Below are 26734 nucleotides of genomic sequence, written 5' to 3'. Positions count from 1 at the left end.
ATAAGAAAACAGAATAGTGGGCGTGGGTGTACCCTCAAGCAAGAGAACTCTAACCCAAGACAGTGGATGACTATTATGGTACAAAGGCTTTGGCACTATCCAAGACTAGAGAACAATATAGTAGTTTGATTTTGGATTGTCCTCCTAGAAGAGCTGCTTACCATAGCTGAAGAGTCTCTTTTATCCTTACTAAGGGGAAAGTGCCAGTAGTTAGCCTATTGAGTGAAGAATTGTTCGGTTGTCAGGTGAATGAGGAAAGAGGAAAAATTGTAAAGAATGGGCCAGACTATTCAGTGTATGTGTAGGCAAACAAAATATGAGCTGCAACCAGAGAGGAATCTAATGTAAAACTATCTGGCTAGTCAAAGGACCAAATAACTCTCTAGCAGTAGTATATCAACAGGTGGCTGGTGCCTTAGCCAAATAACTTTTTTTGCAATCACCATTAAATTAGAATTTGTCTTTCACCCAGTGTTACAGTATTTTAACACATAGGAAGGGGTATGCCTATCAAGTATGTCGACCAAATTCTTTTATACAATTGTGACCACATTCAAGTTATACCTTTAGTTTTTGTATCGAGGAAATTAAAGGTTTTGATTATTATATAAGAATTTACTTTTAAAAGGTTGACTGTGGGAACAAGTGTACAAGTTTACCTTGGTTTAGGACATGTCACCTTTTTAATCTTGATAGTTACTTTTCCATCTCTCTTCACAAACCCACCTCTATCGGACTGTGGGAGTCAGCAATATGATCAGGGAGTTCATAAAATAAAAAAAGTTTTAGTGTTTAATTTATTATTTCTGGGTCGACCTGTGGCGGCCGGTGAATAGATTTTTCCTTCGTCAAAATCCCTTTTCTATGCTCACCTGATGTTCATATACAGTACACTCTGTCCCTCCTCCCCACTGACCAGTGATTTCAAGAGAGTAATAATCTACTTTTAAATTATAGGGAACTATGATTTATCAGCAGCTAGATAGTTGCCTATGACTTCCAGAGGGTGCAATGGTTCCCGACGGGTAGGTATTCTACAAAGAATAGATAATAGGAAATTTTAATTTAGTATAGGTGTTGATATTCAAATGTCTTCAAGAGAGAAATGCAAAATATGAACATGAGGCAAGTATAGAAATGGTAAATTTTATTATTGTTATTCTATTTTTCAGAAATTTTAAACCTTGGAAACTAGAGGCAGAGCTGGAGAAAACTTCTGGCAATAACATTTCAAGTGACACCTCTCCTGCCATTCTCAAAATAGCTTCGCTTACCTCTATAGATCGTAATTGGGATTTGGAGATACGAGGTACCCTACGTACTCGTCAACTTGTCCCGTACTCTAATTTTAGTGGATGGTCATGGAAAAAGCAGGAAGTATTAACTGCTAATGTAGGTGAGTTTTATTTGAATTATTTTGACAGATCTTGCCTAAATGTCCATAACTAGAGAAAAGGTGTTTCACTGACCTAAAACATAAGAGACAAAAAGTTAGGACATGGCTTAACTACACTCAGCCATCTCAAATGTAAATAATTCCATTCTTTAAAGTCACTTGACTTGATATTTTTTTATATAACCACTCTGTTTTTAACTTGAATTTGGGTTCATACTCAATTCACTTTGTTGTGAATTGTTCAGGTATACCTTGTGAACCTGTTTAACCATGTTTATTTTGGAGTATGTGAGGTGAACAGCTGTTACAAGGTAAGACTGATCACTCCTTTTTTTTGTATACTAAGGTTTGAAGAAGGTTCTTTACAATAGATATATGAAATGTATTTAGGACTTTGTTTAAGAAGGTAAATATCTGATTATGGGATATAAATTTTACTTATAGCTTAGAGTAGAGTTTAACTTATCTTTGATAATGTGATTTCCTCTTCCCGATCTAATATTAAGGTCTGAAAAATTTTAATAACTTAGAAATAGCATTTAGAATGTTTACTTAAACCTAACAGAGAGGCTATGCATCTCCTCTCTGAAGGAGACCATTAACCAATACCTGTTTCCTTTGTGTCTGGCAGCTTTGGATTTCTTCAGTAGTGTCCTAGCATGGACTTTCCAATACAGCTTTAACTACTTGTTCTCTTCTTGCTCGTTCTTGTGCCAATTTCAGGGAGGGTTTTATACCTTTCTCATAGTAAGGAGGCAAAGTGGACTTTGAAGCCATTTGACAATGCAGTACTTATCTAGATGTAATGGTTTAACCTGTGTTAAAGTGTATCTTCTCTCATGAGGTATTCTCATGTCTGACAAAACACCATCATTTGGTAATTGTGGACGTAAACTAGAACTACTTTAATGCCTTAAATCTGTAGCATAATGCATCATTCTTAAAAGTGTGATGCTCTATATTTAACAGTTGGTAATCAATCTCTTCTTCTCAGGATACTGGCTATCTTTTTATTTGTACCCTATGTTTGAACTTCACCACTCCTTTTCTGGGCATAGACCATACGCTGATGCTGGCATAACATCTCCAATCTTTAGTATGACACCCTATTCTAGAGTATCTCTTTATTCAGCTAGCCACTATGTAATTTTGATTTTAATTTTGAGGCTCAATAGTGTTAGGCTATGTTTCCACTAGGCTGCAAAACGCTGCTTCTGTTTTTCGCAGCCTCTGCCCGTGCTGTTCCCCCTAAGCTGCAAAACGCTGCTTCTGTCCATTTTATTTTTTTAATAATAAGGGTGTTTGCATCCGTTCAGATCGTCTCTCTGTCCCTTCCTCTGCCTACTTGAAAAAATAATTCTAGCTACCCATTAGGACTTTTTTTTTTTTTTCTTGTCCATGTTGCTGGGTACGCAGCCGCTGCGCTCAGGGTAGTGGAAACAGCTCCATAGAAATGTATATACCACTAATACAGAAGCTGCGTTACGCAGCTTCTGTTTATGTAGGAACACCGCTCGTGTAGAGGCTGCCTTTCGCAGCTTCTATGAAGCGGCAGCTAGTGAAGACAGCTCCATAGGATTACATGTATCACCTAAACTCAGGCAGAGGCTGCGGAAAACAGAAGCAGCATTTTGCAGCCTAGTGGAAACGCAGCCTTAGGGCTTGTACCCTCCCTTACTTTCCAACTACTGGACATACATAGTATAGTTGTTACTATATTATATAGTACAGTATATATTGAAATTCATTTAATTAATTGATAAGATATTTAATATAAATAATTCCATTTTATTAAGTCTTTTGATAATACAAGACTAAAGTTACTTAAGTTTAAAAGAAAAAATTTCATGACACACATGCCCTGGTATATAAATGAGTTCCATTCTTGAAGAAATATTATGCAATAATTCATCCATGTAAGCGTATTTTCCGATTAACTTCCTTTATAAACACCCATTTCCCAATCCAAGGGATGATATACAGTACAGTAATAAAATAGAATACTGTACTTCAATAACTGTGTTTCATTAACATTTAAGTAATAGTATTAACCAGACAATGACAGTTTAGAATGTACATATTGTTCCTGTGAGTAGAAAAAATTTAAACTTGAAATGCCATAGCGATATTTTTTATACAATAGTGTCCCCTTAAAAATAAAAGAGAAAGATATTTTAGAAAATCCATCCAAATAAAGTCTGAAAAGCAAGCGCATTTAGTTGTGGTAAGAAACGTGCTCATAATACAAACATAAACAACTACTTATAATTCACGAAATAAAATCATTTGACTCAATGATAATTTGAAACTTAAAATGTTACAATTATGAATTGCAGATTAAAATACTCAACTTCACAGAATTAAATAATTACAATCCAAGACAGCAAATGAATGTAAAATAGAAATTGATAAAAAGAAAGGGCTGTTAGCTGGGCTGTGAAATATGCTAGCAAGTCAAACAATGAAAGTATCATTAGTAATGCAATGTAGCTTTAGGCAACATAAAGTAAAGCAGCTGTTTTGTTATGAACCACCGATTCGGATAACGACAGTTGATTTTCTTGCATTTCAACTTGCATACGATAGAAAACAATCAATGAAGTTGTGATAGATAACATCAAGTAGAATGTAACTGATGTATGATATTTTACCCTTTTTCACTATGAACAAAAGATTGGCGTGGAAGTATGCTGTTAAATTTACACAAAAAGGTGTAGCTGAAGCTGGGAAAACAGATACTGTTCAAGCTGTTCAAGTGTTCATTTATTTAAAATTTTGTTGGTTTTCCCTTATTACTTGGTTATTCTTGATCATAAAGGATTGAATTGTTTATATTTGAGGTAACTGAGGAGTGTTAGGCTTTGTCCTAACTCTTTGTACCCTTCTCGCTGGGGCAACTACTGCGCTAGGATAATGTGGACTGCTTTTCCTTCTTTGAAAGAATAGCTCATGAATTTTTGGCAAGTATAAACAGAATTCCTCTTATTATAAATATTGAGATTTTCTACCATTTCAGAATTCATGATATGCTGTCTACTCATAATTGTGGCGTGATTTTCTTCGAAAACACATTTGCAATTTGCAATCTAGATGAGATAGATTCTGTGATTATAGTGGTTACTGCTATTTCATCCTACAGGTTGAAATATTGGCTAATTTTTTCCTCCTCATCTTGCTTTAACATAGAAGGTGGGTTGCAAGTGGATAGAGTTATTAGCTATACAGTACAAATATCATTATTCTTAATACATCATAAAGTAAAAAGAGCAAATATGATTGATACATATGCCTGCTACTCTCTGCTGCAAAATCATTGGTATGAACAAGGAAATTGGAGGGAGATTTTAGGATGCTGTGACCATTGAATGTTGAGATTTATAACTACATTGTATTGAGTAGATTGCATTACAAATGGGGAAGTAATGATAAGATGTGATCTGAAGAGACATTAAAATAGATGAATTCTTGAAAATTTAGATGGTGTGAGGAAGTGATGAAGAGGAGTGAGGAACTGTTTGTCAGAAAGGTTTAAAGTTTAGCTTTTAGGCAAACTGTGTTGAGGGCTCAAAGAAATTTATGCAGACATGCAGTTAGCTTTATAATTGGTAATAAATTAGTCCCTCATAACTTCAGTCATTTATATACATTACTCCTGTCATAGTGGTTGATGTGAAGCTAAAATATTATGTTGATATAAAATAAAAGTTAAACACTAACAAAAACATCAAATTTTGTTTAGCTTTCAGTTAGGAAATTCATTATATAAGTGATATTTTTGTCAAAAGAAATTTTAGTAATGTTATCTAGTAAAGACAATGTTACATTAAGTAATAATGTAGTGTTGTAAGAGGTCAATTTGTCTTTACTGTAAGGTTTTGTTTATTTTGCAGAAACTTTTCATTATGGCCATAGAGTTGATGTCAAGAATGATGAAACTCACCATATTATCCTAGATAAAAGTGTAGCAAATATTCGCATGAATACCCTTTTGCAAGTAAGTTTTCGTGTACATTTACAGTAGTTGATTAATGAATAAATAAAACCTGCTCCTCACCACACTTTTAGAATCCCAGTTTATCTTTTAATTTTCTACCTTAATAATTTACAAGTTTGTCTTTTATTTACTATAAAGCGAAATAGGTAATGAAGTCAGAAGGGTAACTTTTGGGTTCATATCCAATAATTGTTGATTACTGCCTAATTTTCATAACTTCCATTCTAAAGTTTTGAATGTATTTAGCAAAACATCTAAATAGCTCTGCTGAAGGTAATTATCTGTTCCTTAGTTTTAAGCTTGTCTTTTTTAAAGGCCTTAGCTCATGCTTTTCTTATAGTCTCCAATGCTGTACAGAAATTGTATGATTGGCTTTGATTTAAGAGTTGATTTTGACAATGGTAATCATGAGGCCCTTTCTTTCAAACTTAAACAGATGATATTATAATCATTATTACTAGCTAAGCTACAACCCTAGTTGGAAAAGCAGGATGCTATAAGCCCGGGGGCATCAACAGGGAAAAATAGTTCAGTGAGGAAAGGAAATATGGAAATAGATAAACTATAAGAGAAGTTATGAATGCTTAAAATAACCTATTTTAAGAACAGTAATAACATTAAAATAGATCTTTCATATGTAAGCTATAAAGAGAGATGTGTGTCACCCTGTTCAACATAAAAAATAAAAAAAATTTGCTGCAAGGTTGAACTTTTGAAGTCCCTCCGATTCTACTACAGTATTGTAGAAATTTAATTCCAGCTGTGGCCAGATTGTGGAATGATCTTCCTATTCTGGCAGTTGAATTGGTGGAACTTAAGAAGTTTAAAGTTTTTGTAAATGCTTATCTCATTTCATATTTTACATATGACTGATCTACTTTAAAGTTGTTACTGATCTTCTTCATCATCATCATCATCCTACGCCTATTGACGCAAAGGGCCTCTGTTTGATTTCGCCAGTTGTCTCTATCTTGAGCTTTTAAATCAATACTTCTCTATTCATCATCTACTTCACGCTTCATAGGCCTCAGCCATGTAGGCCTGGGTCTTCCAACTCTTCTAGTGCCTTGTGGAGCCCGGTTAAATGTTTGATGAACTACTGTAGTCTCCCTTGGGGAGTTCAAAGAGCATGCTCAAACCATCTCTATCTGTCCCTCACCATGATCTCATCGTTATTTCTCTTATATGTTAAAATTTTTCCAATTATTTCTCATATTTAGTTTAAGCATTACAGTATTTATCTACTGTATTTCCTTTCTGCAATGGGCTGCTTTCCACATTGTAGCCCTTGTTCATGTAGCACCCTGGTTTTCCAGCAAGGGTTGTAGCTTGGCTAGTAATAATTATAATTGAGTATCCTAATGTAAATTTTTACAATGGATCTTATCATTGTCAAACTCAAAAGAATTAGGCTGATCAGACAGCTTAGGCCTTTACTACAAATCAAAGTTTTTGTAGCCAATTTCTTGACAATTACTTCATATGTCTCAAAGATTTTTAAGTGAACCAGACCATCTTTTTGAAGTTCAGATTAGCTGTGTCTGGTATACAGTAGACTAGTGAAGAGGTGTAAACATTTTGTGAATTATTGTTTTTCATAAATGCATGTATAAGAATGACATACAACAATATGAGGTCATTCAGAAAAAAAAAACTGGACCATAGAACAGCAATTGTCGAATTCAAATTGACCATACTGTAGTCACCAAAACATATGGAAAACCAATACTGAAATGCCCAGTATTTGGCAGTGGCTGTAAATGCCTCCAGGCCTGTATGCAAAAGCTTGATAACTGTGCTATAAAACACAAACATTACTGCAATGAAGCTCAGATGAATGGCATAATTTGAATTTTATCAAATATAAGTTGTAAGGTGAATATGTTTTATGGGAGATCTGGGCATGCATACTTTGTCCCTTTTCTTTCATGTCCTTTACAAGTTGGTGTGACTAGAGAGCCTTTGTAATTATGAAGTTATAAGGCATATCATGATTAAGACTAATTTTTCAGGCAAAGTCATCAATAGTATTCATACTGGCTGTTTGGGCTCAATTTACATAGTATAGCATGTTTTTGTCTTGGGGGTTGCCTGAGGTTGAGGTGTTATTAGTGTTGCAAGAGTATGTTCCTTCATTCCCTCCTATTAATTGTTTGTATTTGTGGAATTTTAAGGCCCTGGAGGCTTTTTGTAAACAAATTTACTTATATATAATGAGGGGGATGCTGTAGGTCTTTTATATCCGCCATTGAAAAGTACTAACTTCTAAAGATCCTGTCATGTGGACTGAGTCTGGAGATCACAGAAACTTTCTTCTTTATAATTGATATTGATAGCATTTGTGTCTAATGAGCTTAATATTTCAATTATACATACATACATACATATACCAAGGCACTTCCCCCAATTTTGGGGGGTAGCCGACATCAACAAAGAAACAAAAACAAAAAAGGGGACCTCTACTCTCTACGTTCCTCCCAGCCTAACAAGGGACTCAACCGACTTCAGCTGGTACTGCTAGGGTGTCACAGCCCACCCTCCCACATTATCCACCACAGATGAAGCTTCATAATGCTGAATCCCCTACTGCTGCTACCTCCGCGGTCATCTAAGGCATCGGAGGCAGCAGCAGGGCCTACAGGAACTGCGTCACAATCGCTCGCCATTCATTCCTATTTCTAGCACGCTCTCTTGCCTCGCTCACATCTATCCTCCTATCACCCAGAGCTTCCTTCACTCCATCCATCCACGCAAACTTTGGCCTTCCTCTCGTACTTCTCCCATCAACTCTTGCATTCATCACCTTCTTTAGCTGACAGCCATTTTCCATTCTCTCAACATAGCCAAACCACCTCAACACATTCATATCCACTCTAGCTGCTAACTCATTTCTTACACCCGTTCTCACCCTCACCACTTTGTTCCTAACCCTATCTACTCAAGATACACCAGCCATACTCCTTAGACACTTCATCTCAAACACATTCAATTTCTGTCTCTCCATCACTTTCATTTCCCACAACTCCGATCCATACATCACAGTTGGTACAATCACTTTCTCATATAGAACTCTCTTTACATTCATTCCCAACCCTCTATTTTTTACTACTATTTTAATTATGGATCTTAGTAATTCTGAATTGTTTACTATATTGAAATGGAATGATACTGTGCAGTAAGTAGATACTTAACTGTTTAGTTATATCTAATATTTATAGTAAGAATTTTTTATTTACACTAACACATATTTTTATGCTTTTCAGATTGTCTTGGGTATGCTGAATACAAGCTTAGGGGGAAAAATATATATTGGCCTAAATCATGTAGGCATCGTTCAGGGAGTAAAGATGACACGAGATCAACGTGACTGTCTTATGCTTGGTGTGTATTACATTCATTGAAATTGTTATTGGTTTTGGTTCATTCTAATTACCAGTTCTTTATACTTATACTATATTTGCATTTCCAGTTTAGGGCAGATGAAATGAATACTAAGCAGGTGCTCTCAATAGCAAGGTGATGGATAACAATGGATAAGACTGCCTGTCCTGTCACATGTTACACATTCAAACTTTGATTGATTTTTAATGGTAGTTTTAAGTGTATTTTATGTATCACATTCAGTTTCATCTCTATTGAATTTATGCTCTATATTGTGCCTTATGTCAGGATGAAAGATACCTGCAAAAATTCTAGATGTTTACTTGGAAGTGTACGGTTTCTTGGCAAAATACAGATTCCAGTAATTTACAGTGTCTCCCACTACTGTATTTTTATTTGCTCAACTCTCCCATCTTACTGCTATGATGCAAAAATTATTTGTAGCTATAAAAGTCCTGCATAGAATGGTTTGGGATGGTGGAGAAGGATTGGATTGGTAACAGGAAATTAGCTAACCTAGAGTATGCTGATGATGTCCTCATTAGCAGAACACCACAGGACTTACAAAGCCTGCTTACTAGAATGCTTGAAATATTACATGAGGTTGAACTCAAGATAAAAAGAATAAAGACAGAGATGATGAGAAAGGAATATACAAAGAAAAAGTATTGGTAAGAAATGTCCTATGCATATTAGATCAGAGGGCTAATGGAATGTACAGTATGTGGCACTGGGTCTATCAAAATTCCCTGACAAACTTGAACCATCCTCCGAAAGATGATAAGATATATACCTCTACTAGCCACCTTGTAGCGGGATGTAAACAAACACAACCCCCCCACACCCTTGATCACTCCTACTTTCTCAATATCCCACAATACAAACTTTCCCCTGACTCTACTTCAAACTGGACTCTTGGACAGAAGGAAAATGAAAACAAAACATAACCTTAACACTATATTCTTAAAAGTAAACGCAATCATAAACCAAAAAAAAACACTTATCACGAATCATAAACAATATTAAATATAAAACCGTAACACCATTCAAATAAAAAAACCCTAACAACTTAAAATTACCACACCCAAAACCAATATTTGTTTATGAGTGGAACTCTTTATCCACACACACGTGACACACCAAAACCAATATTTGTTTATGAGTGGAACTCTTTATCCACACACACGTGACACACCAAAACCAATATTTGTTTATGTGTGGACGTCGTTGTCCACACAAGGGCCAACAGTCCTTTTATAGCCCAACCCCACAACTCGGTTGCAACGCCACAATATGGCAACACTTGACACTCAGTCAATACAAAAATGTTTTAATTGATTTAGTCCGTGAGCGTAATCATCATCATCATCATCCTCATCGGTATCATCATCATCAACAGCAATCAGAAGTAAATTCGGTCCGGGTCGTCAACAAATAAATCAATCTGAGCAGTCCTATCAAGTTCTGTTATAGGCCAAGTCGTCAACAAACAAATTTACATTCAAGAAAACCTCTCCAAAGGAGGAATCGCGGCCTGCCAAAATAAAAAAGAAAAACACTTATGAACACTCCTAACTAACTTAACTATCGCACTATAATCAAAGATAAACAATAAACTTTCTATCACTCATGAACGCGCCTAACAAAAATAAATAAAAACAGTACTTACTCAGAACATAAAAACACTAAACAGCCGGCTTCCGAAGAACAAAAAAAAATGCAGAACCGACTCCTTCTATCGTCCAAGATCTAATGCTTTCGCCCAAGACATTCATCACCGCCTATCCTAGCTAAAAAATGTAAACAAACAACCTCAAATATACCAACAATCTTTCCAACTTCAAACAATCATTCGCTAATTATCCTTGTTCTTCGGCGCGCACCGCGGACACACAAAACACGCACACACAAACGCACATACACACATACTCTCTCGCGCACGCGCGATCTAACAAAACTAAAGCAAATGAAATTCTCTCTCTCTCTCTCTGACAAAACTAAAGCAAATAAACACTTTCTTTCTTTCTCTCTCTCTCTCTCTCTCTCTCTCTCTCTCTCTCTCTCTCTCTCTCTCTCTCTCTCTCTCTCTCTCTCTCTCACACACACACAAAACTAAGCAAATAAACACTTTCTCCTGCGGTTTGACAAAACTTAAGTAAATAAACACACTCACTCTCTCTCTCTCTCTCTCTCTCTCTCTCTCTCTCTCTCTCTCTCTCTCTCTCTCTCTCTCTCTCTCTCCTCTCTCTCTCTCTCTCTCTCTCTCTCTCATTAATGACAAAGCTAAAGCAAATAAAATGTCTCGATTTAACAATACTAAAACAACTCTCTCTCTCTCTCTCTCTCTCTCTCTCTCTCTCTCTCTCTCTCTCTCTCTCTCTCTCTCTCTCTCTCTCTCTCTCTCGATTTGGCAAAACAAAAATAAATTAAAATAAAATTAATCCTCCACAACCTAGGAGTTAATAATTCTGGCACTACAAGTGTGGAATGACTAGAAATGTTCAGGAGGATGAGAGACTACTGATGAGCCTTGTGTGGAAGTACAAGTGGGTATGGTAGTTTTCTACAAGGTGGGTTCATCCCCATTTAACCAAAGTAGGATCATAATAGTGAAAGTTGTATTTTGTTCCGACATGGATGTAAACCTTTCTTCCTTTAAGATAGGAAGCATGTCTCCTGCGCAGTGGCAGGTATATGCCTTGAAGTGCAGGAAACCCTTATCTTGGGTCTGTCTTGGTAATGCCCAAAAGGTTTTTTACTTCTTTCATTCGCACACTGAGTGCATCTGCTACAGCCACTGCTGTGGCATATGCCCCTGGCTCGGTCCCCAGGGAGTGTGCATCAGGAGCAAAGAGGCTTACACACTACGTCAGCAGGCTTTTCAGGTCCTGGTGGTATGTGGGATTCCACCGGTGTTTGCTACACCCCCATTGGAAGTTGTAGGTTCTTCTCCAATTGTGCAGAATGCCAATGACAAGGCTAAGTAAGGCTTTAGTTTCCTTAGGACTTTCAGGTAGACTCTCTATAACTTTGTTGAGGGAGCTGGTAGGCAAGGCTACCTCTATCCTTGTGTACCCAGTGCCAGTGGTAAAAGGCGTGGGTGATATATCCCTGGTGTCAGGGGCCCCAGTGATGTCTCCAGTGGTTCTAACTCCAAAGCCCAAAAGGACTGTAAAGGCTTGTTCTGTGACACCAGTGCCGGCAAAAAAGCTGTGGCACTTGAGGGTGTCCCACTTAAAGTTGGGCATAAGTCAACTCTGTGCTAAAAGGAAGCGTTGCTCACGTAAAGGGTGTTACTTTGTTCATCACACCTTCTCTGATCATCCCTGTGTTTGACACTACTTCCCCTGTGCCCATCACACTGACCCTTGTGCCTTGAGTTCCAGGGCTTGTAACTCCTGCTCCCTCTGTTAGTGTCTTTGTATTAAAAGCTCCTGTGAGTGGTCCAATTAGAGCAACCTGTGTGGTTTCTCCCTTCTTAGTAGCATCATTGTCATTAGCCTCTCAAAACTCAACTCCTTTGCTTGCAGAGTCTGAAGTGACGACTGTATTAGGAAGAAGAAGAAATGCGTGTGTTCCTCTTCCTTCTCTGACTTGGATTATAATGCTTCTTCTTCTGATAAGAGGAAGAAGTCTAGGAAGGTCAATCATGGTTGTAAGGAATGGGCTTCTTATGATACCACCTCTCTCCGCGGGCTCTGGCTTGGGTTTCCTGGGCTATTTTGGTAGCCAGACTGGACAGGAGTGTATAGGCCTATACACTTTCCTTGCTCTGGTTGATGGAGGAGCTTGAGCTCTCTTTGTCACTCTTCCTACCTAGACAATGAACTTCTGCTCCTACCTCAAGTAATGATACTTCAGTACAGAATGCCCTTGAGTTATGAACGCGATCCGTTTTTATGACGCATCTGAAGTTGATTTTTGCCTTAAGTCAGATTTATATATATAATATACTCTACTTACATACTTGTACTGTACATGTATAATATACATACATACATACATATACCAAGGCACTTCCCCCAATTTTGGGGGATAGCCAACATCAACAAAGAAACAAAAACAAAAAGGGGACCTCTACTCTCTACGTTCCTCCCAGCCTAACAAGGGACTCAACCGACTTCAGCTGGTACTGCTAGGGTGTCACAGCCCACCCTCCCACATTATCCACCACAGATGAAGCTTCATAATGCTGAATCCCCTACTGCTGCTACCTCCGTGGTCATCTAAGGCATCGGAGGCAGCAGCAGGGCCTACCAGAACTGCGTCACAATCGCTCGCCATTCATTCCTATTTCTAGCACGCTCTCTTGCCTCGCTCACATCTATCCTCCTATCACCCAGAGCTTCCTTTACTCCATCCATCCACCCAAACCTTGGCTTTTCTCTCGTACTTTTCCCATCAACTCTTGCATTCATCACCTTCTTTAGCAGACAGCCATTTTCCATTCTCTCAACATAGCCAAACCACCTCAACACATTCATATCCACTCTAGCTGCTAACTCATTTCTTACACCCGTTCTCACCCTCACCACCTCATTCCTAACCCTATCTACTCGAGATACACCAGCCATACTCCTTAGACACTTCATCTCAAACACATTCAATTTCTGTCTCTCCATCACTTTCATTTCCCACAACTCCGATCGATACATCACAGTTGGTACAATCACTTTCTCATATAGAACTCTCTTTACAGTCATGCCCAACCCTCTATTTTTTACTACTCCCTTAACTACCCCCAACACTTTGTAACCTTCATTCACTCTCTGACGTACATCTGCTTCCACTCCACCATTTGCCGCAACAACAGACCCCAAGTACTTAAACTGATCCACCTCCTCAAGCAACTCTCCATTCAACATGACATTCAACCTTGTACCACCTTCCCTTCTCATACATCTCATAACCTTACTCTTACCCACATTAACTCTCAACTTCCTTTTCTCTTACACCCTTCCAAATTCTGTCACTAATCGTCCAAGCTTCTCTTCTGTGTCTGCAACCAGTACAGTATCATCCGCAAACAAAAACTGATTTACCTCCCATTCATGGTCATTCTCGTCTACCAGTTTTAATCCTCATCCAAGCACTCGAGCATTCACCTCTCTCACCACTCCATCAATATACAAGTTAAACAACCACGGCGACATCACACATCCCTGTCTCAGCCCCACTCTCACCGGAAACTAATCACTCACTTCCTTTCCTATCCTTACACATGCTTTACTACCTTTGTAGAAAAATATACTTTAATATACTTTAAAAAATTGAGTAAACAATTCCTTACCATTCGTAAATTACTGTACCCTATACATACAAATACGTGCACCTTTTACAGTAGTTTATCAACACTAATACAGTACTAGTAGACAATAAGTAATACATATAACAATTTCTTACCTTAATTCCTTTGGTTAGCCTGCCCACTACCATCAGAACTCCCCGTTACACTTTCCAGACATAATGCATAGCAAAAAAAGAAAAAAAAGTACAAAAATATCCAAAAAAGAGCAGCACCAAAATCCTGAATGTGTATTGTAAACAAAGATGGAGTAATGCAATACTTTGCAGCGTTAGTTGCTCCTTGTCGACAAGCAGTTCATTGTATCAATGAACGAAACATTGTAACTCGAAATTGAGTTACAAGGAATTTTTTTCAAGTACCTTATGGTGGCCAGTTCATAACGGTAAATTATTGTGACTCGAGACCAGTGTAACCCAAGGACCTCTTGTAAAGTGAATTGAGAGAATGGCACAACTCAAGGCTGTCATTGCACTCTTGCATGCAATGGAAGACCAAGAGTTGGGGGTAGAGGGATCTTTTCCCCCCAAGTATTCTGCTGGACAAATGTATTCGTATTTGGAGGAATGAATCTTCAGAGCAATGTACCGCACCCTCTACCCCAGCTGGGCACGAGAGTACTCAGGATTTATCAGCACATAAGATACCAGACCTCTGACCATTGACGACGGAGGCAGACAATTCCGAGTTGGATTGTTCCATTTTGAATGTCTTTGCACTCATTTGTGAGTGCTGTAGGTCCGGGGAATGCGACCTTGGCTAGGAAAAGTTGAACCTCATACTCAAGCAAAGGTAGTAGTACTTGAACATGCTGATAGACATGGCAGCAGTGAGAGCCTTTCCTTCAGACGATTACATCAGCAAGCTCAAGAAGGTAGTGCAATCGTTTCTGGACAAGACAAATCTTAGCAAGGCACTTACAGAGTCTTCTTGGCTGACTTTCCCCGCTGGAGCAGCTCATTCCTCATGGATGCCTCCACCAGAGGTCTCTTCAGTGGTCTGAAAGTTTACTAGTCAATCTCCAGGATCCATGATTTCCCTTTTCTTCCTGTTCCAGTGGAGCAGGAGGCATAGTACGACTTTACATGGTGGCTGAATCAGGAAAATGTCACTTGGTAAATCCCTCACTGCTCTCTGCTTCTGGACATGCAACTGTTCTCTGATGTAATTGACTAGTTTCCTTCATTTTCTGCCCCCTCTCTTGAGGCCAAAGGATTACTTGCTGGATCTGACTTGATTCTGGCAAGCTATACTTCTGAGTTCCAGTCTTTAGAATCTAGAGAAGTATCTCTCTTATCCTCCTTATCAAGGATGGGGATGGTGGAATTTACACTAACTCGTTGATTATCTTATGCAAAGTATGTTACTGTATTCCCTCTTTTGATCACATACCAGTCTTCTTCAAGCGGCCAGGCCCCTGTCACATCCTCCGCTCCCATATGAGACCTTACAGAGGGACACTTTCAGGGAAGAGAAAGAACAAACAAGTATTAAGAGGGACTTCTGACCTGGCAATCTGTGAGTCTGCCTATTTTAAAGGATGAAAGGTTTGTTTATGCCTAGGAACAAAAATTGATAAACTTTAAAATCAATTTGTATTTTTCTTGATCCCTGTAAAGTTACACTTCACACTTCAGTCCTGAGCTGAAGGGTAAAAGAATTGCTTCCAACACGTGGAGGATTGCGGGTACTCATCCATGTTTACCACCTGCCGTTTACTATAAAGTTAACGAACTCAGCTGGCATTCTAGCTCCGTTGAAGACATATTCCCTATTTTAAAGGAATTAGATTTGTATTGCCAGGAAAAATAAAAATTACTTATAAAACTGATGTTTCCTCAATGGATCAAAATCCTTTTTGCAGGAAATTGCACAATGTTGGATGAAATAATCTGTTTATGTACTTAACTACTCATTGTTTAATCCTACAGGGTTTTCAAAGTTGGTAACTTCAGAAATATTTCCTATGGTACTTCCGTGCGATTCCTTCATACAGTTTGTCAAAGTTGTACGTGCTGGAGCCTTGCCACCTTCTGTTCATGCTGATGATTCTGGATTAACATCACTTAACTCCGAAGCAACATTTGTTGTGATCATAACGGTAAGATTTGGTAATCATAAATATTTTGAACTTATGTATTACTTATATTTTACAGTATTTTTATCTATTTATAATTATTTATCAGACTGAAAGTACTGTACATGAAGTTTTGTTCATTGAATGAAATGCTTTTATTTTGGGACATCTTGAATTGTATGCTTAAATTCTTATGGCTTTTTTATTGCTAACTATAGCACGCTTAACTGTTGCTATAGTCAGCTATGTGACTTGCAGGTAAGACTCATTGAAATAAATAGTACTTTATTAATAGAATAAATTATTTCAATACTTATTTGTAAATTACATTAGGTCCCAACCTCTTCCCAATTCTGGTGATAGGTTGAGGTGCGTTAGCATGCATGATTGACGCTATCCTGGGCTGAGTTGTCTCATGAGGGTAAATATAGATATTGCGATAAAAATATTAGAAAATGTAGTTTGAGGTCAAGAAGCTCATGCTTCAAAGATATTAGGTAGGCTTTGGGACTTGCAGATAAGTATTTAAATTATTTTATTGATATGCTGTTTGTTCCTACGCGAATACAAACCATCGTCCTTTAGGTAGGGATTATGTTTTCAGCAGAATCATTTAATCAGTTGAGCGACAGGTGTGAGTGAGGGTGAGTGAAAAGTCTGTGAAGTTTTTAGTCGAATTGAGTATGTATTAACTAATGTGCTTTCAGCAAACTTTTTTTTTCTTTCTTCTTTTTTTTTTCAGGAAGTGACTGCTGACTTTTGATTGTTTGTGAAGTAAGACACTCAGTCATGGGAGGATGGACTTTACATTTGTCTGCACTGTCTTTGTGCTCATGTTAAGGGCAGGATTTTTTGCAATCTTCCCCAGGTGCTGAAAGTAGTTCATGGCTTCTCCTTAACGTTGTAAGCGTATACTTTGAGGGGGAGGAAGAGTGCTTTGCTTCTTCCTTCCACTCATTGGGTGCAACCACTATCACTGCTCTAGTGCTTACTGCCCTGGCTCATTCCCCGGAGAGTGTGCGGCAGGAGCAGGGAGCCCTCGGACCTATGGCGGCAAACTTTCAGGTTCTGATGGCATGTGGGGCTCCTCCTGAGTTTGTTGTACCCCATCAGAGAGTGGAGATTCTTCTCCATTTGTGCTACTGTTGACAAAAAGTGTGACCCAAGGAGGTTTGATCTCTTTGGGTGTTTCAGGTAAGCTCCCCAATGCCAGGATCTCCTAGGTGATGCCAGTGGTGAAGGGGGTGTTAGTGTATCCCCAGTGTCAAGTGTTCCCGGTAATGTCTGCAGGGATTCCCCTCCCCGGGAGCCCCAAGACTAAGAGGCAGTTTCCCCGGTGTTGGGGGCGATGCAGGTTCCCAACTTTCCTCCCTGTGACAGTGTTCCCTGGTGTTGTGGTTCCTGTATGAGCAATCCATATTTTTTCTTTCCTTGTGAAATCTTCGTTATCTGTTTCTCTCAAACATTAATTACTCAGCTTGGAGAGCCAGAGGGGAAGATTGGAAAGAGGGAGAAACATGCACATCCTCCTCCTCTTCCTCATCGGCATAAGACTGTTCAAGTAGAGGAAAGGAGCTGGAGGGAGCCGGGGCATATAGTTCCTTCGAGTTACTCTACCTGTTTTTCCCGGCAGTGGAGCAGTGAAAGAATGGAAAAAGAGGATTGCGCTTTGCAGCATTCACACCACTTTTTTCCTCTAACCTGAGAGTAGGGTGTTTACTTATTGTGCCTTTTGCAAAACAGCAGAAGCATACATCTGAACCTTGGGTAAAGCAGTTCGTTCAGGACGTGTGCTTACTACCATTCTCAACCATTTGCCCCCCCCCCCACTTGTCTCTTTTGGCGATAGAGTACATCAGTATTTCCAACATCCCCTGGGAACTCTGGCCTCATAGACTGCAGTAGGAGTGATGTTGGAACAGATCGTTTGAAGAATTCCATCAGCAGACGACTTCCTACTTTCAGCTTTCAGTGGATCTGAAAGACTTACACTGTACTTTTAGTACCCGTGCATCAGTCTATTATTAGTATGTACCTCCCTTCTCCTGCTATGGTTCAATGCATCACTTCTGGTCTCTGGGCTTCAAAGTGGGTACTGCTCCACAGGTGTCTATACAGATGTTCACCTGGGTTGTAACTTGGGGCCACATCAAGCGATGCGCATGACAGTGGATGTATTCTTGGAATGGGTGATCTTGGTCTCCATAGTGTGGCAATAGCAACAGGATCGAGCTTGACTCTCTGCTTTATTCATGATTTGGGGATTGTAATAATCAAGGAAAAGTTGAATCTTTTATGCAGATCAAGTTTGAAGCTCTTTGGCATGCTGGTAACAGCGAGATTCAATCTGTTTGACAATAGCATTGGCAAGCCTAAGGAGGCAATACGTCTGTTCTGTCATAATGAAGTAACACGGTGTGGGAAGAATCTTCTTAGCTGCCATTCTTCACTGGAGGAAGCTTGTGCCTCGAGCAAATGCCTTCGCTGGAGATCTTTTCTGGTACTGTTTAAAAGATTGCTAATTAACCCTTAGGGATAGCCACCCCTCCTTGTGTTATTGGAATGGGAAAATTTGGTTGATCTTACCTGTTGGCTAATGAGGAACCCTCAGAGAATTTTGAGGATTCTTGGATAGCTGTGGGGAAAAGGAATGGAGAAGGACGGAGGGATTAGGGAGTAAAAGCAAACATATTGCAAAAACGAAGTTGCCTTTCATCTAGACCTTTGTGAGGAAAACCCTTGTGGTGTGGTCAGATTAAGAAGCATCTAATCTGCAATGTCTTGGGACTAGCAGCCTTTATAAGACTGCAAGCCTCCCAAGAACCTTGAGAAGGCATTCAGTGGGTTGTTGTAGTAACACCACCTATTTGACTCTACAAGCTGAAGAAGCAGATGTATTTGGGATGGTATCCCATGTCAGGGAGATGTCAGCCAGTCACATTCCGGGCAAGAGGAATTAACTAGCAGACACGCTTAGTTTCCAAGGAAGGTTGTAGAGTCAAAGGCGTAATGGAGAGGCTTCTTGTTGGAAAGTTCTCTGGGGATTGACCTGTTCACCTTATGACCGGACAGGAACCGTCCTAGGTTCCCCAATCCAGCCCTATAGTTTGTTTGAAGTCGCCTTCTAACAACCATGGGATCACTTGGATGGTTACGTCCTGTCTCCGTTCAACCCCTGGTCCGTTAGCTAATCTACTATTTGGGATTGTGCAGCTAATCTACTATTTGGGATAGTGCCGGAACTTGGGTTGAAACAAGTGGCTACCAGAGGGCCTCATGTTTAATGGTTACCCATTCTGCCTTGTTGAGATTCCGAAGGAACTTCCTTTGCCCTCACTTTCCCAGGGAAGTGGGCTGTTCTCTATGATGGATGTGATAGACAGGATTCTTTTAAGGTCAGATCATCTCTAGATCAGATCATGGAGTTTCTCTCCTTCTTGACCGGGAGAAGCTCCCTTCAATAATGGCCGTCAAGGCTACTGATCCTCTATGTTCCTCCCAGCCTGACAAGGGACTCAACAGTTTGGCTTGTACTGCTAGGGTGGCACAGCCCACCCTCCCACATTATCCACCACCGATGAAACTTCATAATGCTGAATCCCCTACTGCTGCTACCTCCGCGGTCATTCAAGGCACCGAAGAAAGCAGCAGAGCCTACCGGAACTGCGTCACAATTGCTCGCCATTCATTCCTATTTCTAGCACGCTCTCTTGCCTCTCTCATATCTATCCTCCTATCACCCAGAGCTTCCTTCACTCCATCCATCTACCCAAACCTTGGCCTTCCTCTTGTACTTCACCCATCAACTCTTGCATTCATCACCTTCTTTAGCAGACAGCCATTTTCCATTCTCTCAACATGGCCAAACCACCTCAACACATTCATATCCACTCTAGCTGCTAACTCATTTCTTACACCCGTTCTCACCTTCACTACTTTGTTCCTAACACTAGCTACTCGAGATACACCAGCCATACTCCTTAGACACTTCATCTCAAACTCATTCAATTTCTGTCTCTCCGTCACTTTCATTCCCCACAGCTCCGATCCATACATCACAGTTGGTACAATCACTTTCTCATACAGAACTCTCTTTACATTCATGCCCAACCCCCTGTTTTTTACTACTCCCTTAACTGCCAGCAACACTTTTTATCCTTCATTCACTCTATGACATACATCTGCTTCCACTCCACCATTTGTTGCAACAACAGACCCCAAGTGCTTAAACTGATCCACCTCCTCGAGTAACTCTCCATTTAACCTGACACCACCTTCCCTTCTCGTACATCTCATAACCTTACTCTTACCCACATTAACTCTCAACTTCCTTTTCTCTTACACCCTTCCAAATTTTGTCACTTATCGGTCAAGCTTCTCTTCCGCGTCTGCAACTAGTACAGTATCATCCGCAAACAACTGATTTACCTCCCATTCATGGTCATTCTCGTCTACCAGTTTTAATCCTCGTCCAAGCACTCGAGTATTCACCTCTCTCATCACTCCATCAACATACAAGTTAAACAACCACGGTGACATCACACATCCCTGTCTCAGTCCCACTCTCACCAAAAACCAATTGCTCACTTCATTTCCTATCATAACACATGCTTTACTACCTTTGTAGAAACTTTTCACTGCTTGCAACAACCTTCTACAAACTCCATATAACCTCATCACATTCCACATTGCTTCCCTATCAACTCTATCATACGCTTTCTCCAGATCCATAAACGCAACATACACATCTATACCTTTTGCTAAATATTTCTCGCATATCTGCCTAACTGCAAAAATCTGATTCATACAACCCCTACCTCTTCTAAAACCACCCTGTACTTCTAAGATTGCATTCTCTGTTTTATCCTTAATCCTATTAATCAGTACTCTACCATACACTTTTCCCACCACACTCAACAAACTAATACCCCTGGAATTACAAGACTCATGCACATCTCCCTTACCCTTGTATAGTGGTGCAATACACGCACAAACCCAATCTACTGGTACCATTAACAACACAAAACACATATCAAACAATCTCACCAACCATTCAAGTACAGTCACACCCCCTTCCTTCAACATCTCAGCTCTCACACCATCCATACCTGATGCTTTTCCTACTCTTGTTTCATCTAGTGCTCTCCTCACTTCCTATTGTAATCTCTCTCTCATTCTCATCTCCTATCACCGGCACCTCAACACCTGCAACAGCAATTATATCTGCCTCCCTATTATCCTCAACATTCAGTAAACTTTCAAAATACTCCGCCCACCTTTTCCTTGCCTCCTCTCCTTTTAACAACCTTCCATTTCCATCTTTCACCGTCTCTTCAATTCTTGAACCAGCCTTCCTTACTCTCTTCACTTCTTTCCAAAACTACTTCTTATTCTCTTCATATGAATGACCCAATCCTTGACCCCACCTCATGTCAACTGCCCTCTTTGCCTCACTTACCATGCGCTTTATTTCCACATTTTTCTCTCTATATCTTTCATACTTCCCTTCACTATTACTCTGCAGCCATTCTTCAAAAGCCCTCTTTTTCTCTTCCACTTTTACCTTCACTGACCATATAGATATATGATCAGTGCACTTTTACCTTCACTGACCATATAGATATATGATCAGTGCCCAAGCCCTTCTCCACCCAAGCTGTGGCCGTGGGGGCATAAAAACAATTAGAATAGCCCCAACGTATCCCTGCGTGTCGTAAGAGGCAACTAAAAGGGACGGGACGAGGGGGCTGGGAACCCCCTCTCCTCTATTGTAATCCTGTGAAACATCAAAGAGGTGGCATTTAAGATGACTGTTACAAAGTAAGTCTAGGATGACAGTGAATGTCTGGCCTTTTTTTTTTTCTCTTCTTCCCTCTCTTGAGGCACAGCTGTCTGGGTCACATAGAGCTGAATAGAGGTTGATATTGGTAACCACCACCTACAGCTACCAGCTTTACCATTACTCTTTAAATAGAATTTTTAAATATAAAACTTACCCGCTGGTTATATAAGAGCTGAAGTCTCCTGATGCCGTGGTAGAAATTCAAAATCTCGCACTATCGTAGATATGGCAAGTGTACAACAGCGTCCTAGCGGTACCACAGGTGGAACTACACCCAGCCACTCAGTTCTTCTTCTGCCCCCATAGCTGGCTGTCATATTGAAGTTCACTCTCGCTGTCTTACTCTGTTGGGAAGTTGTTTGGTGATGTATAACGTTTTCTTTGAGTTTGAACTATCGTTAATCATTTTCTCTTTCATTTAATCTTGAAATACTTTTGTTTGTGGTTATATTTATTAATATTTCCTTTGTTTTTTGGTTGTCGGTCTTTCTCTTAACCATTCAAAATGGCCGACCCCTCCCCTACTATTCGTAAGTGTGTTAGTGAAGGGTGTCGTACTCGACTCCCTAAATGGTCTGTTGATCCTCTTGATATTTGTATCAAATGTAGAGGAAAACTTGTTCTTTTGATAATAGATGTAATGAATGTTTTTCATTAACGGATGATGAATGGGTAACATACGAGCGTTATGTTAGGAGACTTGAGAGGGATAGAGTTAGGCGTAGTTCTTCACGTTTTGTTGAGGTAGCCCTACCTAATGTTAATATTCCTAATCCTATTCCTTCCACCATAGTTGTAGATCAGGAACCATCTATGAAAGACATGTTTACCGCGATTCTGGCTCTCGGTGCAAAAGTCGAGTCATTATTGGCTGATAGAAATAAAATTTTTTCTGAATTAAATGTGCTGAAAAATCGTGAAACTGTGGAAAGTGTTTCTAATGTGTTTAGTGTTGTGGAGGGCGCGTCTGCACGATCTTGTCGTTCACCTAGCCTTAGACCTCTTTTGAGCTCTTGAACCCATGGGAGAAGTAAAGTCGATCGGCTAAAGGGAACGAGAAGCGTCATCAATCGTGCAGACGTTCCTGTTGCCGTATCACAGGTCGTTCACCCTCATCGTAGGAAAGGTGAGGTTGGTACGTTATCCCCGTCCTCCGATGAAGGTTCGGGTAGCGAGATTAGCGGCGAGCGTCTAGACCGCTTAAGAGATCGCATGCGGTTGCTCAGCGTCTGGAATCGCCTGCACTTCCAGGCTGTAGTACGTGGGATTCCCCTGAGCGTTTTCGGTCTCCCGTCACTTGTACTCCTGCGAAGCGTCCAGATCACGGTATTCGAGTAGAGCCTATACTTTCCGACTCTGAATTTGTTTCTATGGCCGATGTTACGATTCATGCGCCACCTCTCCCCTTAGACTGGCTTTCGTCACCCGAAAAGTGTGGTGATGATGTTTCTGTTTTACCGTCAAGGAAGGAGTCAAATGTTTTTCCTGAAGATCCTAATTGGTCTATGCTTTTATCAATGAAGAAACAACTCTCATCGTTCATGGATTCTTATCAACCGGGTGTTGGCAGTACGATTGGCCGTCAGAAATAAGACCAAGAAATAAGACTAGTTGTCGCACAGGCGACCGGCGGTCTCTTGTGCTGACGAGTTATCGCACAGGCGGTCTCCCATTCGCAGTGCTCGACACCAGGTTGATATAGATGAGTCACGCCAAAGAGTTCTTGCTAATCAAATTTCGACTTCCGTACGTGAGAAAGAACACCGACGTCGGCAGTTGGACTCAGTGCGTCGCTACGAAGATTCTCTGCAGCCAACTTTTGACGCAGTGAAGCGGCAGTGTCAACAACATTTGGACGCTGGGCGTCCACGAGACGACCATCAACAGTCATCGTTTGACGGTAGAGATCGTTCACGTCAACCGCTAGCGGACGCTACGCGTCCACACATCGACTCTCGGCAGTTGTCGTCCGATTCCAATCGTCGGTCGGTTCAACAGCTAGCAGATTCTGAGCGTTCTCGGGACGACACGCGACAGTTGACTTGTGACGGCGAGCGTCGACCCACCCAGGTCTCTCATCAGTCTACTTCGACCTCCCCTCTTCAGTTGGATGAAGTTATTGACTCTGACAGGCGGTCTCACACAGACGTTAATCCTTCAGTTCAGGCTGCAGCAGTTGCTGCACTGCCAGAAGACGAACTTGAAGAGAAGTCTGACGTGGACGAGCCTTTAGAGGAGGTTTCTGAGAATGAGGAAGAGAAATATTATCAACATGCTGTTGACCTTCGGAAATTTATGTTGATTCTTACGGAAGTTTTTTCCTGATCATTTTACCCCTGTGGCCCCTCGTTCTCCCCCATTGGAGTTTATCTTAGGTAAAACAACCAAGGTGCTGGTATATACTAAGATGCTCCTTTCACGGTCTTCTAAACGGGCTTTGAAGTTAATGGGTTCCTGGATGGACTCTAAGCGAACTCTTGGCAAATCGGCCTTTGCTTTTCCTCCCGCAAAATTAGCCTCTAAATCTAGTGTGTGGTACGAGACTGGTGAAGTGCTGGGCTTGGGATTTCCCTCCTCTGCCCAGGGGGATTTCTCAAGTTTGGTAGATTCGTCTCGTTGTCTAACCTTAAGGAAGACAAAGGTTTGGTGGTCAATGACAGAGTTCGATCATTTACCTAAGGGTCTGTTCAGGGCCTTCGAAGTATTTAATTACCTAGACTGGTCTTTGGGAGCTTTGAGCAAGAGGGTCTCGGATATGAAGGACACGGACACTAGTGGCCTTGTTCATTTGATGTCCTGCTTAGACAAAGGTGTGAGGGATGGCTCGAATGAGTTAGATGCCTTGTTCACAGCTGGAATCCTCAAGAAAAGGGCCCCGATGTGCTCTTTTCTCTCAGCAGGAGTTTCTCCCTACCAGAAAACGGAGCTACTATTTGCTCCTTTGTCTACCACCTTATTTCCTTAAGAGTTGGTGGGGGAAGTTGCCACTGCTCTCACTCAGAAGGCCACACATGATTTGGTGACCAATACGGCGAGGAAAGTTTTGCCTTCAACTTTTGCTTCGCGGAAACCTAAGGAAGTCTCTACTGGTGTTCGACCTTCTCAGCCCTTTCGTGGGAAACCCTCCGGAAGGGGCTCTTTCAAACCGGACGGAAGGAAGCCTAGGAGCAGAGGAAAATAACCCAGCCGAGGTAGAGTCTGACTGCCCTATCCTTCAGACAGCAGTGGGGGCCAGGTTGATTCATTTCTGGAAGACCTGGGAGAGGAATGGAGTGGATCCCTGGTCCGTCCAAGTGTTAAAGGAGGGTTACAAGATCCCCTTCCTAGCTATTCCTCCTTTGGTCTCAGATCCAGTGGATCTTTCGCCCCAAGTACAGAGAGGGTCCGAAGAAGCAAGCCATGCGTCTCCAGATGCTTCTTTTACTAGAAAAGCAAGTAATAGAGGAAGTCCAGGATGTAACATCTCCGGGGTTTTACAACCGCCTTTTCTTAGTCCCCAAGATTTCCGGGGAGTGGAGGCCGGTTCTGGACGGAAGTGTTCTGAATGGTTACGTCCAGAATTCGACGTTTACGATGGAAACTCAGAAGACGGTTCTGGCGGCGGTGAGGAAAGACGATTGGATGGTCTCAATAGACCTCCAAGATGCATATTTCCATATTCCAATTCATCCCAGCTGCAGACGTTATCTGAGATTCATGGACGGAAACAAGGTCTCCCAATTCAGGGCTCTTCGCTTCGGACTATGCACGGCTCCTCTATTGTTTACCAAGATCATGCTGAATGTAGCGAGCATGCTGCATTCGAGGGGAATCAGGGTCTCTCTGTACCTGGACAATTGGCTGATAAAAACCTCTTCAGCCGATCGCTGTCTGAAGGACCTGAAAATAACTCTGGACTTAACCAGGGAACCGGGCCTCCTGGTGAGCTCAAAAAAATCGCAACTGACTCCATCCCTGGAGATTCTTTATTTGGGGATGGAGATTCACAGTCGGATTTTTCGGGCTTTTCCGTCGCCTGTAAGAATACAGTCAGCTCTCCAAAAAGTCCAAACTTTCCTGAAGAAGGAACTCTGTTCCGCAAGAGATTGGATGAGCCTTCTGGGCACTCTCTCCTCACTAGAGAAGTTCGTAACTCTGGGGAGGTTGCATTTGCGTCCCCTTCAGTTTCATCTCAATCGCCATTGGAAAAAAGGGGACAGCCTAGACAGGGATTGCGTTCCCATCACGACCTCCATCAAGTCTCATCTTCAATGGTGGGACAACGAGCACAGACTGAAGGAAGGGTTGTCGTTATATCAGAAGAGCCCAGACCTCGTGTTGTGTTCCGACGCCTTAAACTCGGGGTGGGGAGCTTCTTTGGGGAAGGAGGAGCTTTCGGGGGCTTGGACAGAGGAACAAACAACTCTCCACATCAACCAAAAGGAGCTTTTGGCAATTCATCTGGCCCTTAGAGGCTTCGAGAAGCAGATCAGAGGCAAGGTAGTCCAAATCAATGCGGACAGCACCACAGCTCTTGCCTATATTGCAAAGCAAGGCGGGACCCACTCTTGGACTTTGTACGAGATAGCGAGACCTCTTCTCATTTGGGCAGAGCAAAGGAAAGTAACACTTTTGACTCGGTTTATTCAAGGGGTCAACAATGAGAGTGCAGACAGACTCAGCAGGAGGGGTCAAGTTCTCCCCACAGAATGGATTTTACACCGAGACGTCTGCAAAAGTCTATGGCGTTTATGGGGTCG

General features: G+C 40.9%; 1 protein-coding gene across 1 annotated transcript in view; it reads left to right on the top strand.

Annotated features, from left to right (window-relative positions):
* Window positions 1-26734, top strand: part of LOC137620783 (uncharacterized) — a 101659-nt gene that overhangs the window by 68237 nt on the left and 6688 nt on the right. The window contains exons 8-11 of the mRNA XM_068351212.1: window positions 1173-1396; window positions 5287-5390; window positions 8654-8771; window positions 16008-16177. Of these exons, the coding sequence (XP_068207313.1) occupies window positions 1173-1396; window positions 5287-5390; window positions 8654-8771; window positions 16008-16177 (616 nt within the window). The remainder of the gene's footprint in view (window positions 1-1172; window positions 1397-5286; window positions 5391-8653; window positions 8772-16007; window positions 16178-26734) is intronic.

This window comes from Palaemon carinicauda, chromosome 27, assembly GCF_036898095.1.
Source record: "Palaemon carinicauda isolate YSFRI2023 chromosome 27, ASM3689809v2, whole genome shotgun sequence".
In the NCBI taxonomy this organism is placed as follows: domain Eukaryota; kingdom Metazoa; phylum Arthropoda; class Malacostraca; order Decapoda; family Palaemonidae; genus Palaemon; species Palaemon carinicauda.
Note: the sequence above shows the minus strand (reverse complement) of the source record. Positions and strands in the feature narration are given on the sequence as shown.